The sequence below is a fragment of the Suricata suricatta genome, chromosome 9 (assembly GCF_006229205.1).
Source record: "Suricata suricatta isolate VVHF042 chromosome 9, meerkat_22Aug2017_6uvM2_HiC, whole genome shotgun sequence".
NCBI lineage: Eukaryota > Metazoa > Chordata > Mammalia > Carnivora > Herpestidae > Suricata > Suricata suricatta.
Genome location: NC_043708.1, coordinates 24,447,150 through 24,457,697, shown reverse-complemented (window position 1 = coordinate 24,457,697; position 10,548 = coordinate 24,447,150). Strand labels below are relative to the sequence as shown.

Sequence of the window (10,548 nt, the reverse complement as noted above, 5' to 3'; positions counted from 1 at the left end):
CCTCCTTCGTGCTCACACTCTCTCTTCCTCGGGGGCCACACACCCCAAAGTGCAGACCCCCACCCACACCACAGGAGGGGCATGGCTCCCGCCGCGCAGTGCTCGCGGAAAGCTGGGCTAGGCAGGATCACAGGGTCCCAGAGGCCTTTCTGAGGTTCCCTGGTGACTCCTGGACAGGAAGATGACACGAGCAGCTCCCACCTGGACTGCAGCCCCTCCTCAGTGCCCCCACAGAACTGCCACTACCCCCTTGTTTGCTGTGCACCGGCGAACACTGTGCTGAATTTGTTCCTGCATCTCTTCCTTGCCACACCCCTAGCCTGTGTCTTGTTCATCTCTGTGTCCTCAGACACTTGCAGGGAGTTGGGCTCATTACACAGTGTAGCGCCTGAGAGCACAGACCTTAGAGTCAGGCTGACCTGGACCTGAATCCCTAGCTCTGCAGCATACTCACCCTGTGACCCCAAACTAATTCCTTAACGCCTCTGAGCCTCGGAGTCCTCCTCTGCAAAGGGGCGAGGTTGTAGTGCCTGTCTCGCAAAGTTGTTAGGACAACTTTGTGTTGGGACAACTGGACACAGTGTCTGAACCGGGTACCTGCTCCAAGCTTTTATCTGTTCATCTTCTTCCACTCGTGTGTTCAAGAAGAGTTTATTGAGTAACTATTAGGCGCAGGGCTCTGTGCTGGTCCCCAGTCACGTATCAAGGAACAAGGTCAGACAAGGTCTCCGTTCTCAGAAATTTACATTCTAGCAGGGGAGACAAAAATAAGCGCGTAAACCAAGAAAGAAGTAAAATCATTAGTGTAAGGGGTGTGTCCTGGAGAAAAGAAACAGGAGAGCCTCAGGGGAGGTTAGAAGGGGAGGTCAGCCATGACAGCTGAGTCTAAGGCCAAGGGACGCAGGGAACAGCGCTGTGGTGGGAGGGAGGGGCTGGTGCAGAAGGTCCTCGGGGAGATCCGGGTGGATGGAGAGACTGAACGGGTAGGGCAGGCGGGGCAGGAGGCGGGAATGGGCAGCTGGTCCAGGCGGTGCTGGCCTCCTAGGCCAGGGGAACATGGTGTTTTGTGGGTAAGCATGTGTGCGCTTTGGCCCGAGGTGGGAGCAGTGAGAGAAAGAATCGTCTGCATCTGGAAGGATATGTGTGACAGAGAAAACAGGAGAGACTGAGAGCGAATGTCGGGGCGAGTGAGGAGAAATGTGTGTGACTGGCAGAAGGAGGGAGGGAGAGGGGTGCGGTGGCGGGCCCCTCTCCTTCCTCCTTCAGCCACAAGCACCTTGGGAGCCCCTGCAGTTTGGAGTAGCTCTTAATATTTTGTGAGCCCTGCTTGGTATCATGGCGGCGGCCGCTAATCCCTGAGCGCCCGGACCAGCCAGTTAATTTATTGAGCACCTACTGCATGCTGTGCTGGGGGCAGGGGCACGCTGTGAAGCTGGGCCAGACACGGGGTCTCCCTCAGGATCCAGATCCTTCGCCTCTGCCGGCCCTTTCCTTAGCAGGGCTGGCGGGCCCAGTTACCTCACCAACAGCATGCCGACCCTGGAGCGCTTCCCCATCAGCTTCAAGACCTACTTCTCAGGGAACTACTTCCGCCACATCGTGCTGGGGGTGAACTTCGGCGGCCGCTACGGGGCGCTGGGCATGAGCCGGCGCGAGGACCTGATGTACAAGCCGCCGGCCTTCCGCACGCTCAGCGAGCTCGTGCTGGACTACGAGGCCGCCTACGGCCGCTGCTGGCACGTGCTCAAGAAGGTGAAGCTGGGCCAGTGCGTGTCCCACGACCCGCACAGTGTGGAGCAGATTGAGTGGAAGCACTCGGTGCTAGACGTGGAGAGGCTGGGCCGGGAGGACTTCCGCAAGGAGCTGGAGCGCCATGCGCGCGACATGCGGCTCAAGGTCAGTGCCGGCGCGCCCTCCGCCGGCCTGTGGGATTGGAAGGGCCACGGCTCTTCCAGGGAATGCCACCGATCCCCTCCCCACCCTGCCCCAGCAGACGTGGTGTGAGGCTTGAGGGAGGTGATGTGGGTGAATAGGCTACCATTGCTCTTTGTTGACAGAGTCCCCTCTGGTGGGCAGGCCAGGGAAGGCCCTGGAAGGAGGCAGCAGGTGCACAGGGGGTGGGTAGAGAGCAAGTCCGGAACCTGAGGAGAGGGGCAGTGGTAAGCCCCAACCTGGAGCGTTGGTTGGGAAACCATGGGCTCTGGAGGGAAAGTAGAGCCAGGTGCAAGGAGCCTTCCTCAGTCTTGAGTATCCTGACTCTTGACCTCCCAACCCCCCATTCAATAAAGGACTAAGGAGGAAGTCAGAAAAAGGACGGAAGTCATGCCATTGGAAGAGGATGAGAATGGTCTTTTCTTCTCTCTCTTTCCCACCCACCTTGAACAGGAAGTGGGGGGGGGGGGACTGTTGTACTCCAGCAGGTGGGCAGAGCTGCTGAGAAGCTTGCCCCCAGCCCAGCCTTACAGTGAACAGAATCGTGGCCTCTCTTTGGGTCCCCCTGGACTGGGTGCCTCCCCTGGGGCCTTCCTGGACTTCTGGGATGTTCAGCCCCACCCCACTGCATGTTCACTATTGAGCCCAGGAGGCCAGCTGGTGGCAGGTGGAAGCTCTGTTTTCAGGGCAGGAAACTGAGGTACAGGGAAGCCCCGTAGCCTGCTTATAGGTGGTGAGGAGATGGGACAGGAGCTCAGTCTCGAGATGGAGAATGCAGGCATGTCACAGGCGCCCCGGCAGAGCTCCACTGCCCTGCTGTGCCAGGCCTCAGGCGTGACCTTGTGCGGTGACCACACCTCTCCCCAGAGTAGAAGCCAGCTGTGGTGACCCCGCCTGACTCTCGGGGGCTGGCCCTCCCCTGCCTATCACCAGTTGCTGGAGTAGTACTGGGAGTCAAAGGAGTGGGCTGGACCTAGAGTTACATATTTCCCAGTGCATCCGGCGCTAAGGACTCCCCACGTTATTCGCCCCCCTCCACCACCCCCACCATATACCCTGTTATTCCGGTCAACCTGACCATGCCGTATAAAAAGGTGATTTGGTTGCTTTTCTCACTTTTTTCTTCATCCATAGCCACTGGTCTGAGCTTCTGATTGTCTTGAGATCACCAGTCCCCCCAGGGGCTGGTAGGATCCCAGCCCAGAGCTCAGACATAGGCTGCTTCCCCAGCTGCCCCGTATACCTGGCATGGGTAAATGGCCCTTTCCCTGAGGGCTGCTTGCAACAGCACAGAGCTCAGTGGCCTCCCCCCAAGTCCAGGCTGTCCTGCAGCGATCTCTGTCCTGGCAGCTTTAGTTCCTGGGAAACAGGTTTGGGATGACCCTGGAGACTGGGCAGCCTCCGTGCTTTTGGCTTGGACAAGGCCGGAGGGGCTCTAGGGAAGCCCTAAGTGAGACTTTGTTTCTTCCTCCACCCCAAGATTGGCAAAGGGACTGGCCCGCCCTCCCCCACCAAGGACCGGAAGAAGGATGTTTCCTCCCCACAGAGGGGCCAGTCCAGCCCCCACCGCAGGAACAGCCGCAGCGAAAGGCGGTGAGAATGGGGTCTTGCCTGGGGGGTGGGGGCTGGTGAGGGATGGGGGTCATGGCTCGGGGAGCCTGCAGAAGGCTTTTCCATCTCATCTTCTAGATGCCCATGTTTCCTCACCCTTCTCCTCTGTTCCTTTTTTTGCCCCCACCAGAGGCAGGTGATGTGGGTTTGGTGGGTTTATGCGTTTATAAACACTCCTGGTAGCAGTGCTGTCCCATTTCCCCAGGGAAAATGCCACTCACTGGCCCCTGGCCACCCTGCGTGGGGCCCTGGTGCTGGAGCAAGAGGACCCACACAGAGGGTCTAAGACAGCTCAGGGAAGGAAGAGGTGAGGGGGGGGGCCCGCCAGACAGTGAACTCTCCCAGTGGTTGGGAGAGGCTAACATCAGATGTCTGCTGGTGGGCGGCTTTGAACATACCTCTTGCTCCTGCAAGAAATATCCCATTAAAATATCAGGCTGGCCTCCTCTGGTTTGTCTCCTACGTGTGGGTCTGGCTCTTGCTTTAGTATCATAGTCATTCAGGAGCCACAGCTTGGGGATGATTAAGGGGCACAAGCAGGCCTCTGATAGGCAGTGTCATTCACTTGGACCCAGGCAGCTTTTGTAGAGAACAGATTCCCCATGCAGAGGATTACACAGTTCAGCCGTTAACATCCAACTTCGGATTAGGGGACCTCCAGCAAAGAGTGGGAGGCTGTGAGAGCGTGTAGGGACCACACTCAGGACAACACAGGCAGGTTGAGGTTCCAGAAGCACAATTCCACGGGGACTTTACTGCTGCATTTGGGGCACCTTGATGAATGGAGGGGGAGTGACCAGGAGTAGCCACTGTTTGTTCCCTCGTCCCCCACTCCCTGCCAAGCCTCTCACCCCTTCTCCTTTCTCTTGTCCCTGCAGGCCATCGGGTGAGAAGAAGCCTTCTGAGCCCAAAGCCATGCCAGACCTCAATGGGTACCAGATTCGGGTATGAGGCACGCGGCAGAGCCCAGCCTCACCACTTCCAGGGGCTGGGATCCGTCTCCCAGAACCGGCCACATTCATGGGGAGGACGGGGCTGGGGACCGGGCAGGGTGGGAGGCAGCAGGAAGAGCCTGTCCCCGCTCAGCCCCCCAAGCCACTACCCCTCTTGCTGGGCCAAGCCCCCTAACTTTGGGCCAAGAAGCAGTATTTTCTTTGGAGTTTCTAACCCTATAACTGAAGTTTAAAGGATTTGGGGAAAACTTAAAACTAATGGATCTGCCAGTGGCCGGAAGGCCAGTGCTTAGGAGATCTAAGTGCCACAAGGTTGGGCAGGGAGGGGGCTGCTGCCTCTACTGGTCTCTCTCTGGGACTTGGGTCCATCCTATCTGTGGGGAATCTCCCAGCCCCACTAAGCCTGTGGCAGGATGGGGGTGGGGCATAGGGAGAGATGGAGGTATTCCTCCAGTTCTGTCTGTCCTGGCAGAATCTTGACCCAGGGAACGGGAAGCAGGGTAGAAATCATCCTGAGAAAGGTCTGTGTGGCCAATATCAGGAGCTTGGCACAAGGCCACAGCTGCTCCCAAGAGCAGAGTCCACAGCCCAGGACAGCCCTGTGCCCTCGTGGCCCATGGACAGTGCTGTGTGGGCTGTAGGGGAGCCCAGGAGAGACCACTCGAGGAGGAGATACCAGGCCCAGATCCTACTTAGTCTACTTATTTAGCCCAGCGCTGCCTGCTACTGAAGCCAGGGGGGCTTCCTGCAGAGGGTCTGGGCCTTGCCCAAGGCCCAGAGTTGCCCTGGGCTCAGCGTGACTGTAGGGACTGAGCAGACCCAGTGGGTCCAGGCAGCACGGCTGGGGATAGAGTGATACACTTGGGCCCGGGGCTATCCCCTGCAGTCCTGTCCCCAAGGGTTGGGGGCGGGGGGAGGCACTGCTACTCCCCCCTTTCTGTTACCTCAGTCCTTGCCATGAAAACAAAGACCAGATCAGGATGCTTGCACCTGATGCCTGTCACCCCTCATTTAGCAGCCTGTCTGGGCTTGGGGGTGCCACTTACGATCAGGCCTGCTGCGTGTGGCTTATCAGGGAAGAATCTGAACACCGGGAGTGTGCAGTCTGCCTGGCAAGTGTGAGATCCTTGGCAGGCAACTGAGAGTGGAAAGAAGTTGGCTATGTTGGGGGAAGGTTCTGGAAGCTCAAATGACAAGGAGTTGGTAGGACAAGGGTGCACCACAGAGGAGTGGAGCCTGAGAAGGAGTGTACGTGAGGGAAGGATGTGGGGGGAGAGTTTAGAATCCGGCTGCTTGGAGGAATAGTGAGTTCTCTGTTGCTGGAAGCATGCAAGCGAAGTCTGGAAGCCGTAGAGAGGGGAGAGGGTATGGAAGGGTAGCTGGAGGAAGGGACCATTAAGGTTTCATTTCACAGAGAGGCTCGGGTGCAGCCAGGGGCCAGGCCCTGGAACAGGGATGACCAGAGCTAGACTTGTAAACTCAGAGGCCCACGGGGCCACGCAGATTAAAAGGTGGAATTGAAAGGTGGGCAGCAGGGCTGGGTGGGCACTGGGACAAACGAGAGACGGCACGTCCCATTCAAGCGGCAGCTACTGCTCCGCTCCTCTCAGAGTGTGGGCCCTGCATTACCAGGTTGTCTGATTTTTTTCCCCAGAAGCCAGAACTCTGAATTTTTGTGTGAAATATCCTGATTTTTAAATGTTGGCAATTGGTTCAGAAAATGTAAAAACCCAACATGAAAGGGGATGCCAGTTTGCAATCTCTAAGGTAGAGTTTGTGCTGGGGAGAAGCCCACTGAGACGCAAAAGCCAGTTCGAGGCTTCCCCGGAGCAGGCAGGGCCCGGGCAGGGTCCTCATCCCTGAGGCTTCTCCCGGGGGGGTGGCGGTGGGCAGCTGGCTCCTTGCAGACCCCACCGGAGTCACCAGTGGCAGCGGAGTAGTGATGGCGCAGCTCCCAGCCTGCCAGGGAGATGGATGGTGCCTGAGAAGCAGAGGGAGGGAGGGAGAGAGGGAGACCGGACGACTTGGCTGATGAGTGCCCATCGGGGAAGCCCCAGGCCTTGGCAGCTCTACACACCAGCAGCTCTGGCCCAGGGCCAGGCCCAGAAGGAGGGCAGTCCCTTGGGCTATTCAGGGGTCACTGGGCCTTGCGGAGGGACCTAACCTGCCCTGGACATAATCCCCAGCCAGACCAATTCAAGGGCCATCGTGACCCCTGTGACTCACCATCCCACCCTGTCCCTGTTTTTAGTGAGTGGGGTGGTAGTCCCCACGTCCCCACAATGGGAGTTGCTCAACCCACAGACTCCTTCCCCAGAGTCCTCTGTGGAGATGAGTGTGAAATGAGGCCCACCCCTGTTGCCGCCTGCAAGAGGGAGCTGATCACCCTGAGCTGATAACACCCAGGAGCCCCCTTCCTCGCTGAGACCTTGGGCCCTGGAGGCTACCACAGGATACAGCGGTGCTTTTTAATTTATTTTTAACATTTCCTCCTATGTAGCAATCCCTCCTCCCCTCCCGAGCATGTTTACACAGGCTCTGCTCCCTGGGGCTGGCCTGACTACAGATTCTGGGGAGGCAGGGGCAGGGACTTCGGGGCCTTAGTCACCATCCTTGGTTTCACCTCATCTACTTCCTGTGAGGAACAGGGGCCTGGCTCCTGACTCAGGACTGCCTTCCATCACCCATGGGGGCTCCTCTGCCCCTAGGGGTGGGGGCTTCTGGCCAAGGAGGCCCCAAGGTGAGGTCAGAGAAAGCTGCTTCATGAAGGTGGGTCCAGGTGGCCAGGACTGGTCCCCCCAAAGCCCCGCGCCTGGTGCTCAGTGCCAGCTTAGAACACTGGGAGACTGGGTTTCAGCGCCATCCTGCCCACCTAACTGCCATCCTCTCCCTCACTTCCATGGCCTCAACACAGTCATGTCCCCCTCACACATCATGCCAGACCCCATCCTCCTGGGTGTGGCCCAGTGAGGAGGGTAGCGGCCCCCCAGCCCGGATGCCATGAAGCCTAGGGCCAGGGTTCCAAGGAGCAGAAAGGGCCCAGAGGTTGGTGGTGTCTGATTTCTGGCCCTGTCTGCCAGCACATGCCCCATTCCTTCCAGCTTGGACTTGACCTCCTGGCTCTGAGACAGGGTGCAGTCCTGGTCAGCAGCATGCGTGGAGGCCCACGTATCTGTGTGAGCCTGGGTCCCCTGCCTGAGTAGCTTTTTGCCTTCGATGCAACACCCCCACCCCAGGCCCACACTCTAGCCTTGAAGTAGAGGAAGGTGCAAAGCTGGGCCAGCATGTTGACCATGTTCTTTGCGCCAGAGCACCCCTCTGCTGCAGTCTCCACTTGCTCCTGCTGAGAAACCAGCTGAAGGGTGGGCGGGCCTCTGGAGTGTGGGGTGGAAGGGGTTCCCCAGGGCTGCTGTGGCACTGCTGCTGCTGCAGGCTTGCCACTGTTGGCCTCCATGTGCTCCTGGGTCCCAGGCTCCCCCTTCTCTGGAGTGCTTGGCCTCAGGGGCCTGGTGATAGGGGACTCCCCTCCCTTAAGCTTTGTGTTGGGCTGCCTGTGGGTCCTTCCTGCTCTTCCCGTGTCAGTATTGTCCCTCCCCTCTCACTTTTACTCCCCTCTCATTGCTGTGCTCTGTTTTTTCCTGAAATGAATAAAGGCTCCCGGCTCCGGCTGCACGGGCTGGGCAGAAGCCACACGGAAACCTTGTCTCCTTTCCCCTGGGAGCTGGTACTAGAGCCTGGCCACCCACCAAGGTGAGCCTTAGTGGTTCCAGAAAAATCTGACCAGAGGTGAGGGGATCCCCAAACCAGCCAACAGGAAAGCTTAAGGCCTCTGCAGTCAGGGTGACTTCTGAGGTCCCAGACTGTCACCTTCAGCCTCCTGAAGCCACTAGGGCCTTGCTGATCCTACCCTGGGGGATCTTTCCTTCTGGCCATAAAGGAAGCCTTCTCCCTCCCACAGCCAGCCTCTGCTCCTCCCATCCCAGTCCCCGGGGAACAGAGGAGGAAGGATGCGAATTCCCCTAGGAGGGAAGGTTATTTCAGGAAACTATAGCAACAGGGTTCTTAAGTCCTTTCTCAGCATGGTCACCCACAATCTCGGTGCAGAATCTACGGTGGCTAAAGCCACAGCTCTGGAAACCCCTCTGGTCCCACTCCTCATCCTTACTCCGTCCAGCTCTGGGGCCCCTCCCACAGCCTTATTTTTCACCTGTACCCTTCCTCCTCTGCTCTGCTTTCATTCAGCTCAGAGTAAAGCCTGGACTTTACTCTGGTAAAGGTGGGGGTATTTCCCCCTCCTTATCCCAGCCAATCCCCATCAGGGCTTAGCCAGAGTGTGGTTTTGCACAAGGCTCCCTCGCTATCCACAGCACAGTGGTGGGGCATGGCCTTTAGGAAGAGAAGCAATCCGCTCAATCCATGACCATCTTAGGCTGGAGACCATCCGATAGAGGCAGTTTGGAAGTCCAATTTAAATGATACCCAAAGAAAGACCTTTCACTAGAGGTAAACAATATCTGTGAATGACACGGATTGTACACCTTTACCCAAAGGTGACATCATAATGTAAATATTCAAGAGTCCAGCTAAAATACTAAGTCAAGGACCTGTGGATAGACTTCAGCGACATGGGCTCATACACAGGGAGTCCCCGGGTTGTTCACGTACAAATGAGGGCTGGGTCTGTGCTGGGGCCAGTCTGTCATGAGTCCAACAGGCTCCTTGTGGACACTGCTTAGAATTGACATAGAGGTAAATGTCACCTTGGACTTCCGGGAGGATCAGGACCCAACTTATGGGGGGGGGGGTTAACCTCATTTCCTGCTGCTCTTTTTCTTTTGGGCTCTCAGCATGTCCCAGCCTCATTCAGGCACGTGACTAATTTGTGCTGGACTTTTGGATGCTGGTGGCACTTCTCGGAGCCCCGAACACAAAGGGGTTGAGAGCCCTGTCACCCCCCATCTACCAGGATCTGACCTCTTGACCACCACTGTGGAGGGCAATAGTGACAAGAAGAGATGTTCATATCAAAGACCAAGGCAGCTGGCCCAGATGTAGGCTGCCTGGTAGTCCTTAGTGTTTGCCAAAGGGGTTGGGTGACCCACTGCTGAGGCTTGGCAGGTGGTGCAGATGGGCCACCTTGGTCCGGCTCGAGGGACAGCTCTCTGGGGATGTGCACTTCCTCCAACCCCCAACAAGAAAGAGCTTGGTCATAGGAAAGACAACTCCCGGAATTTCACTTTCCCCACTCCTGTCTCCGCAGCTGTGTGGGGCATCGGGGGCAGCGGAACTGAGGAGGGATGGGGCAGGAAGCAGAGTCCCCCGAGACACACTCCGTTCACCTCCTAAGTGGGGCAAGACCTGCACCCTACCAGGCTCTCATCTGGCTGGCCCCTGCCTGACGGTTTTGTTTTGTGCGTTTGCTCAGGAGGGAAGAAACGGAGGGGAAAGGCATACTGGGATGAGTCTGAAAGTGTTGGGGCCGCAGGTCCAATCTCCTTGGGTGGAAAACTAGAGGAGGTGGGCCCCTCCGACTCCTAGGAGAAGAGAGGCCACACCATGCATTACATAACCAATCAAAAAACAACCCTTCAAGGAGTTGCTACACCAGGGCAAGAGCTGGAGAGAAAAACAAAGACAAAAACCAGCAGCAGCAGCAGCAGCAGTAGGCTGGCCGTTCATTTCTCCTTCGCCCCCATGTGTCCGCCTTCCAGGATAACCTGTCTCTCCCACCCCAGGAAAGGCTGTGGTTCTGAGGAGCATGGGGAGTCAAGGAATAAAGCAAAGGAGATGATCTGTTTACCTCATTGGGAGTAGTTCTGTTTCCTCAGATGTAAATCAAAGTAACCTGAACCGCTGCACTGCGACCCCACAGTCCTGCTGGCTACTGACCGTGGACGTGGAAGCACTGCTTCAACTTAGTCTGTGCAGATGTTACGGGCCTCAGGAACCCCTCCAGGCAGGAAAGGCTCTCTGGGGGTTCACCTCAAAGCTTGGAGGTGTGAAAGAACTCCTAGCCTGTGGGCAGAGCATGCAGCCAGACTGGGGAGGGCTA

The 10,548-nt window shown here is 57.4% G+C and overlaps 1 protein-coding gene and 2 long non-coding RNA genes across 3 annotated transcripts in view; 2 read left to right on the top strand and 1 right to left on the bottom strand.

Annotated features, from left to right (window-relative positions):
• Positions 1–530, bottom strand: part of LOC115301415 — a 1,894-nt gene extending 1,364 nt beyond the window's left edge. The window contains exon 1 of the long non-coding RNA XR_003913109.1: positions 455–530. This is a non-coding gene — a long non-coding RNA (uncharacterized LOC115301415). The remainder of the gene's footprint in view (positions 1–454) is intronic.
• The window catches only part of VASH1 (vasohibin 1), a 19,483-nt gene extending 11,289 nt beyond the window's left edge, over positions 1–8,194 (top strand). Inside the window, exons 5-7 of the mRNA XM_029951273.1 lie at positions 1,515–1,896; positions 3,413–3,525; positions 4,422–8,194. Coding sequence (XP_029807133.1) covers positions 1,515–1,896; positions 3,413–3,525; positions 4,422–4,494 — 568 coding nt within the window. The 3' untranslated portion in view covers positions 4,495–8,194. The remainder of the gene's footprint in view (positions 1–1,514; positions 1,897–3,412; positions 3,526–4,421) is intronic.
• Positions 8,195–9,117: 923 nt separating this feature from the next.
• LOC115302686 lies at positions 9,118–10,287 on the top strand. The gene is made up of 2 exons (XR_003913588.1): positions 9,118–9,245; positions 9,757–10,287. It is a non-coding gene; the product is annotated as an uncharacterized LOC115302686 (long non-coding RNA).
• The last annotated feature ends 261 nt before the right edge of the window (positions 10,288–10,548 follow it).